At 36.4% G+C, this 26686-nt stretch overlaps 1 protein-coding gene and 1 long non-coding RNA gene across 12 annotated transcripts in view; one reads left to right on the forward strand and one right to left on the reverse strand.

Moving 5' to 3' along the window:
* The window catches only part of RFX3 (regulatory factor X3), a 311794-nt gene extending 297201 nt beyond the window's left edge, over positions 1-14593 (reverse strand). For 4 of the 11 annotated variants that reach the window (XR_004177857.1, XR_004177855.1, XR_004177856.1 and 1 more), the window contains exon 1: positions 13096-13563. Coding sequence is in view for 3 of the 11 variants with exons in the window: in XM_031654190.1 (XP_031510050.1) it covers positions 13096-13117 (22 nt within the window). In the remaining 8 variants the exon portion in view is untranslated. The other 7 variants (XM_031654197.1, XM_031654193.1, XM_031654201.1 and 4 more) reach the window with 6 other exon arrangements.
* Positions 14594-19391: 4798 nt separating this feature from the next.
* On the forward strand, positions 19392-21261 carry LOC108582416. The gene is made up of 2 exons (XR_002517613.1): positions 19392-19441; positions 20977-21261. It is a non-coding gene; the product is annotated as an uncharacterized LOC108582416 (long non-coding RNA).
* Positions 21262-26686: the final 5425 nt, after the last annotated feature.

Genomic DNA, 26686 nt, shown 5'->3' on the forward strand with positions numbered 1-26686 from the left:
TCACTTTACTATTCAGTTTGTCTAGTTACCCTGTATAGAAACATTTTTAAAGACTGCCTCAAAATATATTAAGTCATACACAATTCCACTGAACCCTCTGGATCATAAGGAAGTTTAGCAATTAAAGTTATTATATAAACAAAAAATGCAAGCTTATTTAATGTATTTACCTCTTCATATCTTAATCATTGAATTAGGTTCAAACAAGGAAACATCAGCTTTTAAAAAGATTTAGGTATACATTTTGTGTTGTTTACTAAAATGCCATTAATCACTATTTGTTATACATACTAGTCTGCTCATTACAGAATAGTTTCATGTAATAATAATATTATTACATGAATAATGATTTTTTTTTTGGCTATAGATTTTAGCATTGTAAAATAAACTTCTTTCATACCAGTCTGGCCTCGGTCAAATAAAAAAACTCAGAAAAGTAACTTCCTCATTCTCTGAAGATACTAAATCACAAAATATTAAAACTGCTTTGAGTGATATCATAAACTATCAGTGCATTAATTCTTGGATGTCTCTTCCTTTATGTTCTATTACAAACAAAATGAGTAGCAAACTTTGAAGGAAATATTCCAGAAGAAGCGGAAGATAGTTCTCTTCCCTCATTAACTTACAAAATGACTCAACTGTTTACTCAAATCTACCCACAAACAAAGTTAAAAGAATGGCAGACAAAAGATAACCCCATTTCACCCTTGGAGAGTTAGTCTTCAACACAGGTTTCTTCAAATGCGGGCTACTGTCCCTGGACTTTCTCCCTTTCTTAATGATGGGTCAGGATTCAAGTAAAGGAGCCTTGAATTCAATTACTGAACAAAAGATATGACCGGAAACCAAGAACAAACTTCCTGATTTAGAAATGCTGTGCCTGTAGGGTGACTACAGTCAACAATAATTTATTGTACACTTTAAAATAACTAAAAGTATAATTAGAATGTGTGTAACACAAGGAAATGGTAAATGCTTAAGGTGACAGATACCCCATTTACCCTTATGTGACTACTATGCTTTGTATGTATGTATCAAAATATCTCATGTACCCCATAAATATATATCATTACCATGTACCCACAAAAATGAAAATAATAAAGAGGAATGCTGTGCTGAGAGAAAAAACAACATCAATCATTTTTAAATATTTTGTTTTAAACACAAGCATTTTTTCAAGTATACATTGAATCTGTTCTTAGCGTAAGATTTAAATATTTTCAAAGCAACACAAAGTAAAGAATGATTCAAGGTTATTTCAATAAACAAATACCTCAAATTATACAGCTTTAGAGCAATAGAAGGTACTAATTTGTTAAATCCGTGTAATGGGCATATGGGAGCTTACCAGACTACTCCAATATAAGTTTTAAATGTCCCAAAATATAAAATGTTTTAGGAATACATACACTTACGGGACACAGTTTTTTTACTATATACTGACTGTACAAATGTAGGCTGCTTTAGATATCAGATAAACTAATCAGATATCTCAACTGGATATACTAATTTTATGTATTTTATATATTAATATATTACCTTGTAATAATAAAATAAGTACAAGAAAACTCTGATGCAACATCTCAATTTAATTTCTATATACAATGTCTAGAAATAGCCAAACCTTATACAATACTAGTCAAAGATCCCAGCACCTTGTTAGAATAATTTCCAACAAACAAACAAACAAAACACAAATGTGGCGCTCAAAAAGAGGCTAGGTACAATCTTTTTCCTCGGGTCCTCCCATTAGGTAAAAATCACAGTAAAGATTTTAAAAAGAAATTGTTCATTCAAAAAATTATTTCATCATTCATATTGTGATTTTTCCATCTTACCTTAATTTATCTTTATTTACAAATTCTCTACTAATTTCATTCAACTCCACTTTTCAGTATCTCTTCCTACCCTTTTTTACCTTTCTTGATTCCCAAATATCGTATGTCCTTTTTGTAACACTCTACAATTCGAAACCTTAAAAAATATGTCCACATAGATGAGAATATCCAGTTTTGTATCTAATAACCCATTTCCCTCATTACTTTATGCTCCTTAAAACTCAATGGAAATCTAAGTCATTTCAGGATTCCTAAATTAACCAAAATAATACTGCACTAAATATACATTGATATAAATCCTTTAATTCCTCATTCAAAATTAAAGCTAAAGGACAAAATAAAAAACCAAAAGCTTAGAGACTAATTTATCCAATTATCTTAGGTCTCTGCTAGAATGTTTTTGAATCAAATATTAGAAATGTCATCAGTCATGACAGCGATATTATTATTAGATATGCAGAATATGGTGAACTGGGATTCATATTTAGTCCCTGAAACGATACTTCTTTTTCTCTACATTGTACTAGTCACTGTTCATACTCCAGTTTTTCAAATTATATGATCCTGCTCTTCATTTTCTACCCCATTCCTTCAGATTAAGGTGCTGTTCTGGGCATGGGGTGCCATCTATTGGCATTCTTTCTAAGGTTTATAATCCAAAAGGTAAATTGGGACTTTCAAAGCTCCCAGATAATGTACATTTAGGAAATTCCAGGCAGCAATGAAAATTAACAAAAACACATTTTAATAGAGAGGCTTACATTATTCAATAAAGAAGTCTTTACCTTAAAGTTTATCACAGGCAACAGGACTGGAAGTGAGTGCTGCATCAGGATCGCTACAATTACCTCCTCTCACAAATTACTCTGATCTGTATCTCCAGTCCATGGTCATTTGCATTTCTATCAACCCCCAAAAATGCTCAAGCAAACCTAACCCAATCAAAATATTAAAATAAATCTCTTTCCAAGTTCCAAGATAAAAGAATCCCACCTTACTTCCAAGACATATGGCACTCAAATCTTTGCTGAAATAGAAACCTGCAACTATTATACAGCTCTACTCATTCAATATTATTCAAAAGGTTTTACATTTCAAAACTCAGCAGACTTCTAAAAATAAGGAGATCAAATGTTGATCCAACAGCACAATATCTTAACCTTCTATAATTGGAATGAATTACAATTTTTGTCTTTAACTACAATTTAATTCAATTTCAACATTCATGGTCTTTATTAACTAAAAGTAGCCTCTAAAAATCATCATATAATGTGAGACACATTAAAAATTGCTCACAAAACCACACGAAGGTCATTCAAAGAATTTCATTAAACAGTTCCCCTAATTTTCTTTGCCTCAAGAAAATAGCGCTGAGGTGGAAATACTAAATGTTCCTAATGATCCTCCAAGAGATGGATAATGCAAACATCAGTGCACAAAAACAATACAGATAGTTCTACAACACCAAGCAAAATGTAAACTAAAATGACTTTCTAAATATCTACATACACACACACAAAACACATTATCTAAGTTAAACTCCATTTTTCTTAATATATCTACTACACTCTAATTGAAAAGCAATTTTTTTTTTAGCAAAGTTTTGTTTTGTTTTGTTTGAGACAGAGTTTCCCTCTGTTGCCCAGGTTCTGGGTTCACTACAGCCTCCACCTTGAGGGCTAAAGCAATCCACCCACCTCAGTCCAGAGGGGGTGGTACTACAGACAGGCACCTTTGCACCTCGCTAATTTTTTAATTTTTTGTAGAAACAGGGTCTCACTATGTTGCCCACACTAGTCTTGAACTCCTGAGCTCAAGGGATTCTCCCACCTCGGCCTCCCAACGTGCTGGGATTACAAGTGTGAGCTAAACAAAGTATTTTAAAATGCTCTTAAGACATATGCAATATAATTATTTTATAAAACAAAGAATCTAAATTTATGAGTTTGCATGTTATGTACTGATTTTTCATGTTGGGTTTTCAACATGGCACATCAAAATACATATTGTACTTTTAAAGTTGTAAAGGTGAATTTCACATTACTCATATAATAGCTTTTGATGTTTTTTATTAATGACCCTTAAACTGACACTTCATCAAAATTCATCTCTGAGACTGTCATCAGATATAATCAGATGCCAATAAGCAAATGCCTGATGTGATAGGTTTTGCTCTTTGGTTATTTAAAATAGTATAAATAGTATCAGGGGAAAACTAAATTCTAATGCAAAAATATATATCCACAAAACCATTTATCTAAAGCAAAACATAAAAAGGTAGATTTAAGGAATCACTGCTGTTATCTTGTTTATGAACTAGATTTTCTCATGTCTTTTTTTTTTAATTCCTACCTTTCTAAAATTTGTACATGACTAAATCAAAATTCTGGTTCCTTAAAAAAGAAAGATATTATTTTACATCTACTAATGTACTAATGGATAGATATACACAGATATATTGAGTCTTTAGAAAAAAGGAATCACTAACAAAATTAAACAGAATGCCCATCTTCACAAAAATAGTTGTACTCTGCACACTATTTCAACAGATAAGAAATCTGGAAGAAATACTGGATCACCTAAGTCTTCTGTCTCCCAACTCCCCATGCCCCCTAAGTCCCATCTCAAGCCCCTACACCCACCAGAACTTAATGGTCCAGGAAAATTAACTGGGGAAAATATGTAATGCACTGATGTCTAACAATAGAAACAGGATATGATTTCTAAATGTATCTGCTTTTCCTGCCCTTCTACAGCAACCTCCCCCATTCCTCCACAACTAAAACATGGAAGACACTTAACTGACAAGCAAAGAATCTCTAAAATGGTTTTGCACATTAAACTATGCTGACTGAGACGGAAGGGGATGAGATATATTTTAAAGATGAAAGTTATACTGAAGTACATAAATGCTATTAGGCATGCAAATCTGAATGTAGTCCAGAAAATTGAATATGTTATATTAATCAGTAAAAAAGCATGCAAAAATAAATTTTTTAAAGCAACAACAATTACAATCTAAGCTTTAATATACTCCCCTATTAGGCTGGTAAAAGAGTTGAGATACAGCAGAATATATGACTTATCTTGAATAAATGTAAAAATGCTTCCTCTCCTAGCCTGCTATGTTCTAAAATCTTGGTAAGTCTACAAACCAAAGTAGTATTAAAGTAAAAATGTATTTAAATTTAAGAAAATGTATACTTCTTAAAGGACTATTTTTCTCTACCAAAGTTTAATTAAAAGAATGCTTATCCAAATATAAACAATATTAAGAGAAAGTAAAGCAGTAAATTATTACCGATGGAAAAATATGAGACTAGTGTGGAGGATGGCAATGCTTTCCAGATCAGGGACACCAAAGTAGTCCAAAGGCTCTCAGAGCTTGTCTAGGCCTTGACAGGATTTTTAGCACTTCTTAAAAACCCGTTGAATAGCTTCAATAATTGGGGAAGAAACGTCTTAAAAACGAGATCAACAGAAACCTAAATTAATTTTTATTCTGATAAGAGAGTGAGCATGCGCTCGCTCGCTCTCGCACTCTCTCTCGCTCTCTCTCTCTCTGTTAAATTGCCTATCCACATACTTGGGAAATTATGTCCTGTTTTAAATATCTCATTGGTGAGCAACAGACAGGAGGAGCCCCAAATGTCAGACACTTGTCTGGCACACATACATAGAGAAGCTGGCTCCGGCAGGAACTCAAGCTGTGAGACTCAGCTAATTCCTATGTGGGTGAGAAAATGAGGGCACTTGGCCACCGCTCTCTACAGAAGCCATTGAAATGGTGGAACCTTCTGAGATTTTGCTATAGGTATGGCCATTATGCTAGTACCAGGCTGTGGGTTTTCTTTCTTTCTTGTTCTTATCAGAAGAAACAATAAGCAACTTGCTAGCCTTTGAGAACATGAGCAAGGGAAATGCCAATTCCTGGCTCCATGTCATTGGCATGTTTCCCTTTTCCCAGTGTCTATCTTGCTACAGAATCATAGACTGGAAAGGGCTTTAGAGATCCCACAGCCCTATTGTTTCATTTTACAGATGGAGAAGCTGAGGCCTATTAAGTGACTACACTAAGGCTTTACAGTTAGAAATAGAGTGAGAACCTTTATTTTCTTTTTAACCTCCTTTGGCTAGCATTTTTGAAGTCCTTTATATCTTGGCCTGGTCACTCGTCCTTTCTCCTTTTATCATCTTTCATTTTATCTGTCTCCTCTTACCAACTAACACACTATTATTTTGAGGACAGCTGCCTCACTCTCAACTCCTATTACCCAATACCTCATTTTTGCCTAAACAGGAATTACCAAGAACCTCCAGAAATCTAGACCAAGCACTGTAAAGCAAAGGCAAGCAGTAGTAGCTGGGTATTACTGCTTCTAATATAAGTGAGAAAGAAGAATCCAGGAATTAAAAGTCAGCAATGGCAGGCATCTGTGATTGTGCAAACACAATATTTATGGACTAGAGATTTAACCCTAAAGTACTTAGCCAGAGGCCAGCACATAGCCAGGACTAAGAAGGGAGCCTTATGAATCAAAACCACACTCAGATTACACAGTTAGTGGAACAAGGTTATATATTTGTCCGAGAGGACAGTCAGATAAGTAGAAATTGTAAGACAATAACAGACTATTGGAAATGGTAAGAATAACCATACAGTCACGCACCACATAATGTTTCTGTCGACAGCAAACCACATCCCACAACATAATGAAGCTCAAAAATTCCTCTAGCTCAGTGGCATCATAACCAACTAAACACCTTAACACAATGCATTACCTTTTCTATGTTTAGATATGTTCAGATACACAAATACTCCAGTAACATGCTATGCAGGTTTATAGACAAGAATAATATGCTATACTATACAGTGTAGGCATGTAGCAGGATATACGATCTAGGTTTGTGTTAGGTACACTCTATGATGTTCACACAATGATAAAATCACCTAACTATGTAATTCCCAGAACATATCCACATCATTAAGCAATGTATGACTGCATAACCTGACCATCCAAATCACATTTCCTAACGTTTTCCCAAAAGTTCCTTTTAAATGTGTGTCAAATTTACTGGCAAAAGGAAGCTGAGGAGGTGGCTAAGCTAAGAGTCAGTCTAATTGATACGTTGGGGCTAATTATCTACAAAAATAATGCAAAAGGGGTCACATAACTAAACACTTAACGGGAGTGGGGAGAATGGTGAAATGAGTGACACAGACAACATCTGTACAATATACAATGCTTTGGCAAAAAAGAAAAGACATATAGTATCAGGTAAATTTTCAACTGAAATATATAAATCAAATTTCCAGTTTGAGAAAGATTAGAACTATTTATAGGTCACTCTAAAATGAGAAAACTATTTCATTTCAATGAAAATACTCAGGAAAAATATAGAAATAAAGGAAATTACTGAATAGCAACTTTAACAATTAAGCAGCCAACTTGAAAATGTTACTTAAACATCTTTAATATCCAATGAAAGGCAGCCACAGGTGACATATTTCCTCTATGATTTCATATTATATATTACACTAAACAATGTTCCAAGGTTACTTTACAACTGAAGATTGGGATTGACAAATTATGCCAAAATTATTTATTGCTGTAGGTACACAAGTAGTGACCTCACACATTTTTCTACCCTTAGTAAAGTAACAATACTAAGCAATGTATTATAAAAATGTAGAATAATTCCTTGATAAACTCATCTTTACACAACTGACTAGACTATTTATCATCATTAAACATTACTGACTGCATTCGGTATAAAGTTTATAAACAGGGCTCAGACTGTTTTAAAATAATTCGTGTCTAACATGAAAATAAAAATATAAGTGGGACAATGAACTGAACAATGACAGTATAACAGATAATGAAATATTACATCATTAGATCTTAACCTAAAATCCTTTGACCAGGAGAGTTATGCAAACCTAGTAAAAGCAACCCATTATAAGGCTGCAGAATAAAACTGAAACATAACTTTGGGCTAGCATTCTATTAATTCAGTGTGATAAGGCTGGTTATCAAATGATAATCCAAGCCTGTGATTGGCAGCTTGTCTGTGCTTTATTTTTTAAAGTGGAGGAAAAGGAATAATTATTATTTAATGAGTATAGATTGGTAAGCAAAGTCTTTCAAAACTTTTTGGGCTCATTAAAAAAGGAATGGTCAAAGGATTCCTAGGTAGCAAAAAGATTAGAATAGGTATTTTCTCAGCCTTCCCTAATAATAAAGCTAACACGTATTGAACACATATTGTGTCAAATACTGAGCAAAGTACATTACATAAATTATCTCCTTTAATCCTCACAAAACCCCATAAGGCAGGCAAGATTGATCCTATTTTTCAAATGAGAAAACTGAGGTTAAGTGAAGGTAATAACTTGTCCAAAGTCACACAGCTAATGAGATTATCTGAAATCTGACTCCAAAGCCTGTTCTTCACCAGTATACTTATTCTATCCATCTATTTAAAGAACAAAACCTATTTATACCTATTTATTGATACTCTAAATATATTTCAATTTTTAACTGATTTGTTTTCACTAAGAACACTCTGCATTTGATATGAAATAAAAACTACAAAAATAAAGATTTTTTAAGCAATATAACTTGTCATAAAATACACTTTCAAAAATCTAGCCAGCAACACAAGACCTTGTCTCTACAAAAAAAAAAAAAAAAATTGAAATGTTTTAAATTTTAAAATGATGGCAATAGCCTGTAGTCCTAGCTACTCAGGAGGCTGAAGCAGGAGGACCACTTGAGCACAGGAGATCGAGGCTGCAGTGAGCTATGACTATGCCACTGCACTCCAGCCTGAGTGACAGAGCAAGACCCTGTTTCAAAAAAGGAAAAATCTTACTGGCAAAAACTAACTGGTAAACTGTAGGACTATATTTTTAAACAAAAATACGTAACCTATTTTAGCAAGACCAGTATTTAAACATAGTGTTACTTTATTAAATGTTTTGGATTCTTTGAGGCAGTCCAACACACATGAACTACTATGCCTTGTAAGGTTACCTTATAAAAATATCGCAATTAATTATAGTAAAATGTGTAATAGTACAGATAAATCCATTATCAAGATTTAAAACTTTATATGCTGTTACTATGTCTTTCTAAGCTTACTTAAGGAAGATATTACTGTTTCAGTATGTCTTTTTAGAGTATATATATTGCTGTGAAAAGAGAATCGATGATACAAGAAGCAGCCCAAGATTGGACTCAGTAGTTCTCCTGAAAATCTCTCACTGAACAAATAAAATACAGAAAGTAATATAAGATCACTCCCAGTTTAAAAGTATATGGCACACAGTAAGGCAGAGAATCTAAAAGTTTTCAGATAAAGAGCCAAATTAAACAATCAAACCAGCCTATTCCAACAGCGTGAAGTAGGGATTGCATTCGTTTCTGTTTTTGGTTTTTTAAGACAAGGTCTTGATCTGTCACCCAGGCTGAAGTGCAGTAGCATGATCACAGCCCACTGTAACCTTAAACTCCTGGGCTAAACAACTCTCTCACCTCAGCCTCCTGAGTAGTTTGGACTACAGGCACACACCACCAAGCCTGGCTAATTTTATTTTTCTTTTTTTTGTAGAAATGAAATCTTGCGGCCTTGTTGCCCAGGCTGCTCTTGAACTCATAGCCTCAGGTGATCCTTCCGCCTCAGCCCCAAAGTTCTGGGATTCTAAACGTGAACCAATACACCCAGCCAGAGTTATCTAGATAATGTTAATACTATTTTATTATGAATTAGCCTGATAATCACTATTGCCATTTATTTTTCCAGTGCCATTTATTTTTTCAGTGCAGTTTATAAAGATTATACAATAAAAAGTATATCACTAATTATGCCATGTAAAAGTGTTATAAGAATGTACAATTACTGATATATGCTAACCATATGAAATTTAACAAGTATAAAGTCACATATCACCAAATAGTATGATTCTCAGGGTAACCTAAGTTTTGAAATAAAGATTAAAATATCTACATAAGATAATCAACATTATGCCCATAGGACTAATGCTGACATTCAGACAGTGCCAAAGATACCAATCTTTATATTGTTATATGTTGCGGTAATATGTATTAGTACACGAAGATAGGTTTTGATATAAAAGTGCCAATTAAGATCGTATGTTAAACTCCATAAAATAAGCCTATTATATGCTTCAATGCATATATAATTAAAAAATTTTTCTTTTTAAATAAAAGTTCTAGTGAGTTCACATTCTTAGTGATAATAATCTCATGTTGCAAACAGCACAGCACCCTCTGGTGCATCTGTTATAAGAAATATAAAATTCCCACAGAAAAGGACAGAATTATACAGTAACGTGAACCTTAGAAATCAATAGGTTGATAGTTTTTTATTTACTGCAGTACATATTTTTGAACATTAATACTTAAAAATATTATCATTTTAAAAAATCACTATAAACATTATAGCAGTAAATGAAGTCAGGAAAACGCTTAGTTTGAAAATATTTAACCAACAAAAACAATACCTATTTCCAACATATAAAAAATGCTGTCAAAAAATTATTTCAGTGAAGGACGACAAAAGTTAACTTGTCATGTTAACCAAATTTCACTTTATTCAAATCGGCCCTGGGGTTTGACTTGGGTGTGTAAAATGTTCCTGTGTACTTTTTCTGGATTCAAAGGGAATTTACCATTATTTATAAGAATTGATAAGTGTTTTGTGAAAGAATCTGCAAGTTCTACAACTTAAAAATAGAATAATATTCAGAAATAAAAGTTACGTTAAATTATGAATCTTTAGTAGTTCAAAACTTATACTTTATTTAAAAAAAAAACTTTTCCTAGGAAAATAATTAACTCTTAAAGTAGATTTTACTAACAACAAAAGCAAAGGATGCCACCTGCTTTAGACAGCCCTTTTGTCAACCACTGGAAGTCCCAATACAATGCAGTAAAAAATGAAAGTGACACCTGTTTAAAGCAGCCATCTGTCCCTAACAAGCTAGATTCAATCAAATCCACTTAATCTTGGATTTCCAAAATATGGGAACACTATGTAACTGAATAGAGAGGAATTTAAAACATACTTTGTGATGGCCACTGGGAATATATACCAAAAAGTTAAAGGCAAATTATTCAGTTATGAAAACTGTTTTTAAAGTAATTAAGCTCAAATAGAGGATTTTTAGCCAATGGTTCAGCATAAAAACAAAATAATCAGGAGCCGCTCCAAAATGTTAAAGTTTACTTCTTCCCTATTCTCATTTCTTGTAACACATTCTCACTATGAATACTAAGAACAAAGTAACATTCCTATTAGTGTTCTGGAAAAGTGTGTTTGTGTGTGTGTGTGTGTGTGTAACTCTTGCCACATATCTTCTGCTATGCCCACCCATTTAAACACAAACACACACACAAATATACCCACACTTTAAAATCTGAAAACCAAAAATCATTATATTCTACCTGCTAATTTCTTCAGCTGGAGAATACCAACACAATATCAACTTTCTCAAGAAATGAAAAACGTTATCAAAAAGTAACATATATTATCATTTAAACGATGCATAAAATCCAACTTGCTTTTAAGATTCATTCATTTTTTAATCGCTATTTTTAACGATAAAAAAATTACCATAATAAATTTGTTTAGGGTAAAATACACTGTTTCGGGTTAAAGCATATTAAGCTTATAAACTATAACCTTTTATTTGAGTACCAGAGTACAGGACTATGTGAGTACTGGAGGAATAATACAGAAAAACTAAGCACCACTACAACATTTAATGAAAACATTGTGAAACGATGCAAAATTTCTAGAAATTCATTAGTTTGCCAAATATGTGTATACGTATGATGCCTACACCATTTAATATAATTCACAGGCAAAACAAACCAAAAACACTGAGGCATTATGGCATACATTGAATCACAGATATTTAACTATTCAAAACAAGTTACAAGTGACTTCTGCTAAAATAGTTTTAGTTTCAAAGCATGATCACTTTTACAAATTTCTATTAGTATAAAAACTAAAAACACAAGAAAGTATCAATATGTAATATAGTCCCTTCTAGGAAAAATATTAAGAAAGAATAAAGTAAAAGCTAAGTATCTACTCTTGGGTTTAATTTTTAAATTTACCATTTCTTAGTGTTTCTGATTATTTAAACAATTCCACAGCAGCTCTAATAGCAATTTTATTCCACATATATGCTTCAAAAAATGGAAAAGTAATGAAATTCAATTTAAGTTCTGCTCTCAAATCAACTTGTGAATGAAAATCTAAATCACAGAAAACTTGAGCTATACATGAGTGAAATGCCTCAAAAAAGTTCTCAGACACTGCAAATATTAAATTGTAACATTCCAGCATATAATTTACTTAACTGAAAACCTATTATGTAAATGGCATAAGGTCTGAAACTGTCCCAAGACAGCAAAACTCCTATTAACTTCAGAGAGTTTATAGGACCCAGGAGCTTCATCATCCAAAAGTGTTCAGGCATTTGACACTCAATCTGAACAAAAAAAAGTACAAGTTAGTATTAGAGATTTGCATGGAACCCAGTTTGGGGAGGGGAGGAATAATTATAAAGAATTCTGAGTACTCTGAGAAAGACTTCTTTCAGAACAAAATATCGTCTTCATTTAAAATAGCAATCGCAAGGAAATGAATTGAAAAAGTTTTTTAAAATCCCAACTCTTAGTTTACAAAATATTAGCCTTAATAGCATTATAATTACCTACCCTGCTCATTGACAATCTCAAGAATAATTAGTACTGTCACATTATTCACAAGCTGCTGTCAGTTAAATCAATATATGTTTGCTGTTAGAAGACTATTTGAATAAGCATTTTAAAACTGTAAATTAAAAACTTCAATATGTGCAACTATAATAGTACGTTGTATTTGTTTTAGCACACATTCATTTTCAAAACTCTTTATTGATAAATCTATTAACTAAAAGTTAAGCTGAAAAAAATGAACAAATTTAGGGGATCTGTAAAACTGGGTTAACGCTAACCAAGAACCTACTACATAAGGACTAATAAGTATTCAAATCTACAGAGAAATATAATTTTTAAAAGAAATATAATTTTTAAAAGAAATACTTAAAAAGGAAAAAGTTCTCTCTCCTGAGCAGGTTCAAGTCACTGTCCAAAGAAAATCAAAAAGTAAATAAAAAGAATATGTTAAGTACAAACATGCCTAGATCTTAACCACAAAGAAAGTGAAATATACACACGTTTCAAGTTGAGAAGCTTCATACATTCTTTATGAACTTGACTTCAATTTCAACTCTCAAAGGAAAATGAACAGAGTAGATTAAAAAAAAAAACTCTTAAAGTACCATAACTGTCACAAATAACATTGTGAACTGAGTTCTCACAAAGCTTCCTTGTGTCCCTTCCCTGTTCATCACAAAGTCTCATAACCACAATGAAAATTGTTAACACTCTACTGCGGAGAAAGAGGATCATCAAAGTGAAACGGAACCTCACTACCACCCCTCCCACCTCCACATGAAGGATAAAGCACTGTCAATAACTACTAACCCAAGTATCACAGATGCCGTGCATCCGGTTTAAATCACAAGCACACACACACACACACCCCAAAGAAGAGAGAGGAGACAGACTTTAAAAAAGAAAAATCTCTTTCCCAGTACAGCAAAGAGAGCCCAACGAAGAGGCCCCAGGTTTCCGTGTGTGTGCAAGGGGTGTGGGGGGGTGGGGGAGTAGAAAGAGGGGGAGGGAAGAGTGCTGAATGGATATTAAGACTGTTTGCCGCACAAAGAAAACACAGTTTTAAAAAGAAAAAGGAAAACCGTGAAGCTGATGATGGTGAAAGAAGAGCAGCCCATTCAGCACCAAGCAAAGAGGGGCAAAAATGAAGGGAATAGGCGGTGGGAAAAGTTCACCAACGTACGAGGATAAAAATAACAAAACCCATAACAAGGCCCCACAAGTGAACAACAACAACAACAAAACACCACCTCTTGGGTCCCCCCCTGCACACTGTTGTCTATTTCGGCTTTGAAAGAAGCAGGAAACAAGCAGCGTTAGAAAAGAAGAAAATTAAAGAAAGAACAAATTCTTATCTCTTCACCTGACCCTTCTCCTCCTACCAGACCTAAGGGAAAGATCCGGCATCCGCATCGGAAAACTGTGGCTCCCTCTCCCGCTCGGCTCGCAGCCCCCCAATCTCCCGCTCCATCCCTGAAGTGCGGCCGGCGCAGGGCCGGGGCCGGGGCCGGCGGGCAGCGCGGCGCCCACACCCCCGACCCAGCCGCGGCGCGCAGGGTCCATTGTAAACAAGCCCGGGGAACAGAGCCCCTCGGCGGCGGCGCCGCAACGGCAGCCCCCGTGTCAGGAGTGAGACCCCTGCACAGCCACACTCGGCTCGCACACACGAACACACACACGCACGGACACACGCGTTCACACGCAGCCACACGCTCCCACACACATGTAGAGACCGAAGAATATTCACCTTGGCTGTGGATTATTGTGGTGTTGTTGGTGGGTGATGGAGATGGTGGTGGTGGGGAGGAGGAGGAGGAAGAGGAGGAGGAGGAGGAGAGGAGTAGTTGTTGTTGATGGGTAACAGTCGCCAGGACTACGGTGACTATGGCGCTTGATTCACAAGGCAACGGTTGCTATAACTCACAAAAGAGAGAGAGAGAGGGAGAGAGAGAGCGAGAGGGAGAGGGAGACACTCGCACGGGGAGGGGTGGGGGAGGGAAGAGGGGAGGAGGCGGGCCCGGCCAAGCCGCCGGAAGGGGAGGGAGCAGCGCTGTGACTGACGGCCCCCGAAGCCGGGCGGCGGGGCGGGGTGGCGGGGTGACAGGGCACGAGGCCGGGATTCCAACACAGGACTCCGAAGAGGTGCGCCTATGCTTGGTTGGGGCTGAGGTCACCAAGAGTCCTCTCAGAGGGACGTTACTACACGCGCTGGCGAAGCCCAGGAGAATTTAGAGTCGCGGTGCGAGGATTACTATCTGTGAAACGAGGGCTGCCTTTCCCGGCAGCCAGCTTTGTGCAGAGACGTCCCGGAGCCACGACAGAGTAACGGCTAACCCGAGGGAGGGGGTGGCGAGGGTGATTCCAGGCACTTTGGAAAGACGAGCTATGGCTAAGGAAGAATCCACTTTGAAGAGCAACCCCCGCCCCTGCCCGATACGTTACTTCCGGGGCGGGGCGGGCAGAGGGGCCCGGATGTGCCGCCGTTTTTTTCGTTTCTGAGGTGCCGGCGGTGTTCCTGGTCGCGTCAGCCTGCTGGCTTTTCGCTTTCCTGGACGCTTCAGGGCTCCGCGGCCTGCGCTGGACTGGAGGATCCGCGTCACTCTCGCGCTTCTGCTTTCCGCGCTCTGACCCACTCCCGCCTCCTGAGGGCACGACTTGGAGGAGCGCGGGCGGCGGGGCGTGAGCGAGCAGCCTCTGCCGCCATCTTAAGAGAAGGCGAGCGTGGGGTGTGCGTGGGCGCGAGCCGGCCTCCCGCGGCCCCGCCGCAGAGTGGCGCGGAGAGGTGAGGTCCAAGCGTGTCCGGCCCTCACTCCAGAACGAAAAGGCGAGGTCATCACTCCCTGCTTACAGGGCTGGGAGTAATTGCCTGTAGAGAGCAAGAAATTGCCCTGCCCGTAGGCTGAGAAAACGCATTTGGCGAGTCTCCTCGACGGAGGGCGTAGAGGGGCGGGGTAACTTACACCTGCCTGCGACACCATCCTGTTAGTTTCTAGTTCTGTTAGTTTAAGCCCTTACGTGCTCATCCCTTTTTAAAGACAACCGGGGCTTGAGCTCAAGCCTGGATCCTGTTACCTACCTTGCCCTCAGCCCCACTTACTCAGCCTACTGTAGCTGAGGGTCTTGCTATTTCCGGCTGAATTGAGATAGACGAATGGCTTCCGGCTGTGTTGAATGTTGTTAACACAACCTGCCATCTCAAACACGCGTTGATAAGGCACAGCGTCTAATGCCTCATGGTTCGAACAGACTCCTCCAGTTTTCTGCAGACTCGAGTCCAGCAGGCACATGCCCCCAGGCCCTGCCAATACCCAAAATCTGCCAACATTTGCCACTAAGCTGCTTATCCAAGACAATGACATATTAGAAGTAGAGCGTTAGGAAGTCAGTTCTCCTCTTGAGGCTTAATTTTTGCACCTGCAAATAAGGGATTTGGGCCGGCATGAGTTCACCAGCGCTAAAATAATACTGAGCTCATTCTGTTTCCCAGAACTGGTGCGAAGTGTTTTACATACATTATCCCATGTAATCCCAACAACACCAGTGCTAGGTAATATTCGCATTTGAGGAAAAACAGGCACAGAGTCCTAAAAGTCCGTGGTTTTAGTTTATGGCTGTGTGCCATGGAATACAAGGTTACCGTGTTTTGGGAACCAGCTACTTTGGGTACATTTTAAAAAGTAATATTGTTGCCTTTGATAATCTCATGAGTTAGAGATGTTCTTACAATAATGTGTTGCAGTAGTGAACAGTGGTGAGCCTAGTGCTAAAGCTAAAAGGTTTCCTGACCCACTGTGGTAGTAAGGGTTTCTAGTCAGACAAATGACTGTGGTGACCAATGTGGGTCCCATTTTACATACAGATGAGAAATGAGGTATATATTCCAGCTTTATGAAAACTGGTAGTCCTTATGAATATTCAGTTTATTACATTTACTGATAAAGTCCTCTTTCCTATAATGATGCGTCGGGCTGTATGCCCACACTACATGGCTCTCTGAATCGCTTTGTTTTTTAAGTCCCATTGTCTGTTACAGTTTGCCTGTCCCTTCTTTCATTGTCAGCTGTTGCTTTTTACTGCTGTCAGTGAACATAGTTCTATTATCCTCACCACCCTTTTAATTTACTACTCTTAATCTACAGGCAAGAAAACCACATAGTGAAGCTTGTGCAAAACTGTATCTCAAGGGTATAAATAGGTACTTTGAGGGGCTATTAAAAAATAAGTGCAACCCTTGTGCTAGAACATTATAAAATTAGTTTTAAGCTGCTTAATTTTTTTTTTTTTTTTTTTAATGCCTTACAGGTTTGATGTTTTCCAGAGTTAGGAATAGATACATTTCCTGAAGTTAATTCTTGAAAATTTAGAATTTAAAATATTTACCCATGTTTTAGGATACTTGATGATGATACAATTCTAACCATATTGAGGTTAATATTTGAAATGTTCAGTGTTCCTGCCTGATAGGGTTTGGCTTTGTGTCTCCACCCAGCTCTCATGTCAAATCGTAATCTGCATGTGTTGAAGGAGGGGCCCCGTGGGAGATAATTGGGTCCTGGGGGCAGTTTCTGATGGTTTAGCACCATCCCACTAGTGCTGTTTCATGAATGAGTTCTCAAGAGATCTGGTTGTTTAAAAGTATTTATCACTACCCCTCTCTCACCTGCCACAATGTGAAGAAAGTCCTTGAACCCTTCACCTTCCGCCATGATCGTAAGTTTCCTTGAGGCCTCCCAGTCATGCTTACTCTTAAGCCTGCAGAACTGTGAGTCAGTTAAACCTCTTTTCTTCATAAATTACCCAGTCTCAGGTAGTTCTTTATAGCAGTGTGAAAATGTACGAATACACCACCACACTGAATCAAATAAGCAAGATACCAATTCAAGCTATAGAATCGAAAATACGGATTTTACATGCATCTATTGTTTAATACTGTTAATTAGTTACAAAAGAACCCAGAAACCTTTTAACCCATGGTCATTGCTTGTAGGATGTTTTTTTAACGATTTTTTAAAGCTGCATAAATGCATCTTCACGTATGTTGCATGTATGTTTCAGAAATAAATTATTTGCTAAGAAGTCACAGAAAAGACCCAGTATTGGACCACTCTTAACAGTTATCACCTATTATAGTACAAAACACACTGTGTGATCGATTAAAAAAAAGTACATAACCAAGCTAAAGTGGGGCAGACATAGTTCCTGAATGTAAAATGTTCAACATTATCTATTAATTTAGAATGTTGTGTTTCAACTTTGGATTCTTTCCTTTCTCTCCGATCAGAATGATTGGAAGAGACAGGGAATAACACATTTGTATCTGAACTACTTGAAGAAAAATCTGAAGCCCTGATTATATATATAGATTGTGCATTTCGTAAGTTACTTTTAACACATTCATAGTGGTACATTTTCTTTTCTGTATTATCTATTAGGGTGTTTTTGCCTATTCATATCCACTGCATATTCAAGGACTTAATAAGTTTTTTCATTATTAATACTTTAAAAAAGAAAGGATGCATATGAAAAGATAAAATACTGATATGTGATAGGCTTGCTTCTGAAAAATATCAGAGTTTTGAAAAGTAATACAGTCCGTGGCACCTTATTGTTGAATTTGTGATGAATCTTTATAAGAAAGAAATCACACCTGTTTTAAATTTTTTCATTTGATTATACCCTATTTTCTTCAATTGAGAGAGAGAGGTGTAGAGTCATGGATTCTCTTATATAAAATGTATTGTTTCATTTCTACCAGTATTTATTGAGCACTTATGTAGAATACTGGATAATTATATTACTGGATTACTAATTGCCTTTACTAGATCTGAAATTCTGTGGATATGTGATAATTATTAAAAAATGACAGAGAGTGATAGGGGCCAAGATAATTCAAAACTGAACATAATTTGCCACCATTCTCTGGAGCACCCTCAAGCCTACCTATCCCCACCTAAAGTATGTTTTGGTTTGGAAAACAGTGCAATAATATTTTCTTCTAGATTTGTCTTTCTTTGTTTTCTTTAAGTAATACAAACCAGCTGATTACTCCAGCAGTTCTGAAGAGTGTGTGTAGAGTGTGTATGCCCATGTGTACACACGTTTGTGTGCATCTGTGTGTCTTGGAATTACATTTTTACTCCAACACAGAAAGATGATAATAGAATCATAAGTTGACTACCTTTGCCTAACACCAAAGTAAATTACCTTTTGATGTACACATGCAGCTTTAAAAGAAGTAGTCTGGGGCCAGGCGCGGTGACTCACGCCTGTAGTCTCAACACTGGGAGGCCGAGGCAAGTGGATCACCTGAGGTCGGGAGTTTAAGACCAGCCTGACCAACATGGAGAAACCCCATCTCTACTAAAAATACAAAATTAGCCGGGTGTAGTGGCACATACCTGTAATCACAGCTACTTGGGAGGCTGAGGCAGGAGAATCACTTGAACCTGGGAGGTGGAGGTTGCGGTGAGCCGAGATCACACCATTGCACTCCAGCCTGGCCAACAAGAGCAAAACTCCGTCTCAAAAAAAGAAATAGTCTGGAAACAATTCAAATGTGTATCAATAGGAGGATGGGAAAACTGTGGGCCCAGCACAAGGACTAACACCTGTAATCCCAACACTCTGGGAGGCCAAGCCATGAGAATCACTTGAGGCCAGGAGTTTGAGACCAGCCTGAGCAACATAGCGAGACCCTGTCTTTACAAAAAAAGTTAAAGCTTAGCTGAGCATGTTGGCACATGCCTGGAGTCCCAGCTACTTGGGAGACTGAAGCAAGAGGATTGCATGAATCCAGGAGTTCAAGTTTGCAGTGAGCCATGATCACTCCACTGTACTTCAGCCTGGGTGAGAGCAAGACCTTGTCTTAAAGAAGTAAAAGAAAGAGTAAAACAAATTGTGATACAGTCATACAATGGAGTACCATTGAGCAAGTCAAAGGAAAGGACTGCTGATACAACAGAGATAAATCTCAAAAACGTTGCATTTGGCAAAAGAAGCCAGACTCATAGCATATGAGTCCATTTATATAAAATTTAAGACCAGGAAAAAGTAATCTATGTTTAGTGTCTTCTTATGGCAGTATGTTGGGATTTTAGTGGAAAGGATTATGAGGGAACATGATAGGATGATGAAAATGTTCTGCACTGTCTAAGCTGCACTAATGACATGTAGCTATTAAAATCTAAATATTAATTAAAACAAATTTAAAATTCAGTTCCACAGTCACACTAGCTACATTTTAAGTGTTCAATAGCCATATGTGGCTACTGCCTGCTAAGTTGGACAGTGCAAATACAGAACACTTCTATTATCTCAGAAGTTCTAGAGAGTTCTAGTCTAGATCTTGTTTTATGCAGGTGTTTACATTTTTCAAAATTGTAATTAATATGCATTATGTATTTATTATATGCCAGTAATACCTGCCCCCAAACACTATAAATCATTAATAGAATTTTTGTTACTATATTATCTATCTCATTAGTCCACGTTTTCTGTAATTTTGTTCAACCCTGCAGAGAAAGGATAAATAGTAAAATTCTTGGCAAATTTTCAAATATGTAAGTGTGACATACAATAGATAACATTGATTTTCTGCTCAAAAAAATGAGAGTTCTGCTACTTTATAATTCTGAATGCATCTAGAAACAAGGAATTTCTTTTGAGGGCTTAAAGTGAGCTCTAGATGAATACAGAAAAAATTTTTTCTGTTAGAAGCAACTATCTTAAATATGGTGGAGATCATACAACCTTCTAAGGTAACACTTAAGAGTGTTTGGGAGATATTGGTGCTAACTCTATGACTAGGTTTAGAAAGTCAAATAAGCTCTGTAGGTAACACTTCAGACTTAAACCTTTTGGAGGTAGAAGAAAACTCAATTTGTAAGTCAAGGATAAAAAGACCGGAATGATCTCAATTCTAAAATTCTGATTTTAATGGATTTTAAGAGATGGAATACCAGGGAAATTGATTCAAAATACTAAATATATGTGTTTATATAGTACTTCAGTGAAATTAAGAAAAATTGTTGATAGAGTAAGTACCTTAATAATGTTAATAAATATTTCTACCAGCATTTTTTAAGACCTTTGTGAACCCCAAGTAGATTTTTACAAGACAATGAACTTTAACTGTTAAAGATTAATTCCTATAAATGAATCAGCAATTCATGTCAATAATATGTACTGAAAAGTATTTTATTTACTAAATTATTGTCAATTATATATTTAAAAAGATTTTATTTATCCAAATTCTTTAACAAATTCTTGTTTTCTCTCTCTCCCTCCCCCTCCCCAATCCTCTCCCTCTCCCTCCCCTTCCCTCCCACTTCCTCCCTCCCCTTCCCTTCCTCCCTCCCTCTACCTTTTTTTTTTTCTTCTAGTATAATCTGTAGTCTGGAGAAAACATCTCCCAAGTTCTGTTGGGCCATTCTTCCTATTGGAAGTATACTAATCGTATCTTCTCACTGGAACATGTCATAGATATCACCCGCCCCACACACCAATATCACAGTAATAATACATAAAACCTTCATTTAAATTGTTTTTGAATGTGTATATCAATGGTTACAGCATATGACTGAACTTTTTTCATCCTTAAAAATGTTTTTTTAAAGCAATATATAACCACTAATGAAGAAAAATAAAGATTACTGATTGACGTAACATGTATTTGTCTCATGATGCCTTTTTTGTTTGTTTTGAAAGGGGGATTTATATGCATGCAATATCTTTCCAAAAATTTATTTTAGCTTATTTACATTTTTGTTTTGAGGGCAAGGAACACAAAAATATACATTTTACAGTGGAATGTTTAAAACACTTGCCTGCAAGTACTATTTGAAATGTTATGTGGTACTACTTTCTCTCATAAAAGAGATTAAGGGCCAAGTGCCATGCCTTACACCTTTAGTCCCAGCCCTTTGGGAGGCCCAGCCTGGGCAAGAAAGAGACTCTGTCTCTACCAAAAAAAATTAAATTAGCTAGGCGTGGTGTGTGCCTGTAGTCCCAGCTATGTGGGAGGCTGAAGCAGGAGGATCACTTGAGCTCAGGAGTTCGAGGCTGCAGAGCCATGGTCACACCACTGCATTCCAGCCCTAGTAACAGAGTAAGACCTTGTCTCAAAAAAAAATTGTAAAGATTAAGGCCATTTTAAAGACTTGGTTTGAAGACCTCCAACTCCAAATAATATTAAACACATGAAAATACATCCACATCACATAAAATATACATGACTAAAAATTGAGTTTAAAAATGACATAAGTTTAAAATTGAGTTTAAAAATGTTTTGTAGACGTGTTTTTTTTGCAGCTTTTCATATTTTGAAGTCAACTTTTTTTCTTAGATCCCCAACATTTTCAAAAGACCTTGAGAACTATATAAATCCTAAGCATAGTGATTGATGGATAAAATGGCCCTGAAATAACAGTGGCAAAAGTGAATTTAAAACAATTTTGTTTCTTAGGCTTTTTTCCTTCTTCTTATAGAGGGAGGGATTAGTTAATAGATCCACTGAGATAAATTATAGTGAACTTTCTGCTAGTTTCACAAAGATCAGAAAAAAACTAATAAAAGGGTGATTACTTAAGTGTACTTGAACTCAGTACCCTAATTTGGCACTGCAACCTTTCCTTCATTAAAAATTGATATACGTCTTTATGAAAAAATAAAGACAGTTGGATTTGCTTTATAGGGTTATCTTACTTGTAACTTCAAATGTGTGACAAGAGTAATTATAGACTACTTGTTAAATGTTACATCGTTTTTCACCCAGAAGAAACAATCTTTAAAGGAAGAACACTAATTTGTTTGAAGATTGATAATAGACGAGAATTTTTAAGTGAGTAATAAAAAGATTATATAAAACTGTATGACAAAGATTTTTATAGGGTTAAACATGCCTATTTTGAAAGTGGATAAGTTTAAGATTAAATTCCTCCTTAAATGAAATAAGTAAAATTGCATAAAATATCCATATTATTTTCTTTTGAGCCAGTACTGACTCAATGATCCTACTATGAAAGACAAAGCACTGACTTTCTGGAAAAACCAGAAACCATCGACTGCTAAGAAACCAGCTGCAGAGGTGGCAGAATTGAATGATGTTTAATAAGTGGATCTACACTGGAGTTTAGGTGGAAGTTCTTCTCACTGCTGAGAGCAAATTAAGGAAGTATCTACTACAAAAGTAATTTCTATAAGACTATATTTAAGTTAATTTAGTTGTACAATTAAAACATTATAACTTATTAGCATCTCTTGAAAAAGCCATACCTCTGTATTTGACAATCATCTTTGGAAAAGAAACAAAATTCTGAAAGTTTATTGTAGACTTCAAAAAATATAATGCTTACCTGCCACAAACAGGTAAGTCAGGCTGGAAGTTGTAATAACTTTTGGGAAGGAAGTTGACAGGAATGTTACTGGAATATCCACAATCAATCTTAATCTCATGTCAACTATAATGAAGCAATGTAAAGGTGAGAAAAGGAAGAAACATTATCATAATCTACTGAGATGGTTAGTGTGGTCTTTTTTTTTTTTTTTTTTTTTTCTTTAAGTATTGTGGTCTCATGGGTTGATTGTCTTTTGTTTGTTTTTTTCATTTGTGTAAATGAGCCAAAAGAAACAGGGAAGCAGTAGTTGTAGAGGTAAGATATGGTTAAGACTTGGGTTAAAGCTATAACTAGGAATAGTGAGAGAGGATATATTCTAAAAAATACAATGGAGGAAATGTTTACAGTACTTGAAAATGTCAAGTATGGTCAATTTTCCAATATTTATTGAGGACTGGCTATATCTGCTATATTGGTTATTATGGACACATGGGGATAAGGAACAAGGAAGAGTGAAAAGTACAAAAGAACTTAAAGTCTAAGTTCCTTGTTATGCCAGATTATCTTCTATTTGTGTCTCCATATTCATTCTTGACTCTTTTTTACCTGCCTTTCTAGAAAGCTGACCTTCATGCATTCTGACCACATCATTGCTTTGTGGCTGCCAGTTGGTTTCCACCAGTGGGCAGCACTGGCAGGAAATTGGAGACATGGAGAGAGGAGAGTAAAGTCAGGTTATTTATTACCTTGTCTCCTACCTTGCAAAGTTGCTTCAAGATAGCCATATCCATTGACTAAGGAATTCTGATAAAGGCTCCTTCCTCTCTTTAGGCTTATGGGCGGTAACAGTTCCACTGCTCTCTAGGTTACTGCACCATTCTTTCAGTTTCTCTACACCCACATCTTGGTAAATAGGCCCTTTATACTTAAATTCTCATCAAACTGCCCCTTTTCTAGTGTATCATCTGTTTCTTGATGGGACTTTGATAACACCAAATAAACTCTCAGACTAGGAAAAATTTTGCTTGAATTGCCATAACAAAACACTATAGACTGAGTAGCTTAAACAACAGAAATTTTTCTCACACTTCAAGAGACTAGAAATCGGAGATCAAGGTGTCACTGCTTGACACCAAGAGATGGTCTCTTCTGAGGACTTTCTGCCTGGCTTGTAGGTGTCCATCTTCCCCCTGTATCTCCACATGGTCTTTCCTCCATGTGTCTGTGTTCTGTCTCATAAGAACATCAGTCATATTGGATTAGGGCTCAGCCTAATGACCTCATTTTAACTAAATTATTTCGTTAAATGTGCTATCTCCAAATACAATCTGAGGCACTACTGGTTAGGACTTCAACATATGAATTTGGATGGGACACAATTCAGTGTATAACACTCTAGTTGAAGAAGAAAGGCATAAGATAAATTAGAAAATATTTCAAGATTATGAGTGTAGGTATGAATATAAGAAAAGGACAGTATTGGACTTACTCTGAGCAGAACATTAGAAAGGGGAAAAGATAGGACTTTTTTTTAATAAGCAGTTTTATAAATAAGCAAATTTCAGTGACAGATTCAAGTGGAGAGGCACATACAAAAGAAGTCCCATGAGCTAAGAACTATCAGATGAGGAGACTGATCTAGGAGCCATGTAAGTAACAGAGTAACAATGATTACCAACATTTATGAAGCATTCTGACAGATTATTATCTGCTCCCCTTCTTTTATGAAAACAGAATTATTCATGTTTTGGGCTGAGCCTGAAGACTTCCTTTCCTGGTTTCCCTTAAAGTTGGATGGAGTCTTTTGACTAAGCTCTGGTCAACTAAGTGTTCACAGGGCCACTTCAAAAAAATTTTGAGCCAGCTTACTTATGTCCTTCACCCTTTCGTCCTTTCATTTTCATTCCCTTCTCCATCCCACTGTTTAGAAGAAGGATGCCACCAAGTCAAGCACATGGAGCAACAGAGTAGGAGACTAAGACCCCAATGACTGTGAGGCCACTATACTGCTCTGCATTATGTTTACATGAAAAAGAAACATCAGTCTTGTTTTCTGTCTCATAGTTAAACCTAATCCTATAGTACAAGCATTTTCTATGTGCTAGGTATTGTTCTCAGTTTGTATGTATTATTTTGCTTAATCCTGTAGCAATTCTATATGTAGATTACCATTATTATCCCCCATAAGGAAACAGACACAGAGAGATTAAATAATTTTCCCTAGACAACACACCTCATTTTTGCTGAAGTTGGAACTTGAACCAGACTAACAGACTCCGACTACAGAGTCTGCCCTCTTGACTGCTATGTTGAACTGCCTGCCTCTTATCTCTAATCCTACACCCAACCCGTTTGCATCTGAGAAACAGAATTATTTTTTAAAGCAGTAGTCTAAACAAGGGAATCTTGAATTTGGAACTCCACACGGTGTACCAGGGAAAACAACTTACATGAAAAAAATTGGTAAAGATTTCTATATACCTATAATCTTATTTTCTTTCTTATTTTGGTCTAAATTTTGCCTAAGTTGCTTTGTCTTTTGAAATACTGATAATGTGTCTCTTTCTAAAATTAATTTTTAAAAAAGACTTTACTCTGGAGAGCCTCTTGTGGAGGCTGTCTATAAATCTAAAAGGCAGTCTCTTCCTAGTTATCTGACTATGATCAGCCCCATAGGGTAGGGTGTTTTCGATCTGTGCCACAAAGGGCCTTCCCTTGCCATATTCTGCCACAGTCCTTCTCAGAACCCCAGCTGGGATAATCTTTGGTGCAATCCAAGGGCAACTTCTGCACTTAATTGTCAGATTTCTCTTGAGAAAGACTCAGCTCTCAGTCAGGAGTCAGTCCTTATGGTGACAGTCTCTGTTGCACTCCCCTTAGCAGCAGGAGAGCTTTAAGAGTGTTACAGGGCTTTGTTAACCCCTCTCTTAAAGAAACTGGAGAAAAAGGGATTTTAAGGGTGTCTTGATTTTTTTTTTTTTTTCTTTTTAGTGTTTAGTAAGAGAAAAAACTGGGCCAGTGGAGATTGTTTTATTCCCTTCCCATCTGGCCACATAAAAGGCCATGGGATCTACTCAGAGGATATTAATGCATTAAAATACTCTAAAGAAATGAGGCATTAAATAAGGAATCCATTTATCCACTTGAAGTAAGTTCAGAAGGAAGAACACAGAAGGCAACGGACCTATGATATCTCTTACCCAATTTACTTTCAGGCTAGAAGTAATACTGATAATCAAGAACAGTTTTATTAGGAAGAAATTTTGAAATCTATTCCAACACATACTGTAGTTTTTAATTTCTACTGCTTCTAACCAATTTTTTCAGCTAACAAAGGTATTGGAATAGTACATTGATGATAATCGGTATTGTCATGCCATCTTGGGGGTATAAAAGAGTTCTTAATCCTTTATTAAAATACAATTCACATGTAATAAATTCACTCCTATTAAGAATACAATTAGATACATGTTTGCAAAGTATGCAGTCATTTGACCACCACCACAATCAGATATTGGACATTTCTATCAACATCAAAAGCTTCCTTGTGCTTTTGTAGTCAATTCTCTCTTACCAATTACCTCACCCCATCCTCAGGAAAACTTAGATCTGCTGCCACTATATTATTCCTTTAACTAGAATGTTATGTAAATGGAACATACAATATTTAAATTTTCCTGAGGGGGTGCTGTGGCATCTTTCATTTAGCAGAATGTTTCTGACGTTCACCTATATTGTTGTGTGTATCAATACTTCA

Source organism: Papio anubis, chromosome 13, assembly GCF_008728515.1.
Source record: "Papio anubis isolate 15944 chromosome 13, Panubis1.0, whole genome shotgun sequence".
Taxonomy (NCBI): Eukaryota; Metazoa; Chordata; class Mammalia; order Primates; family Cercopithecidae; genus Papio; species Papio anubis.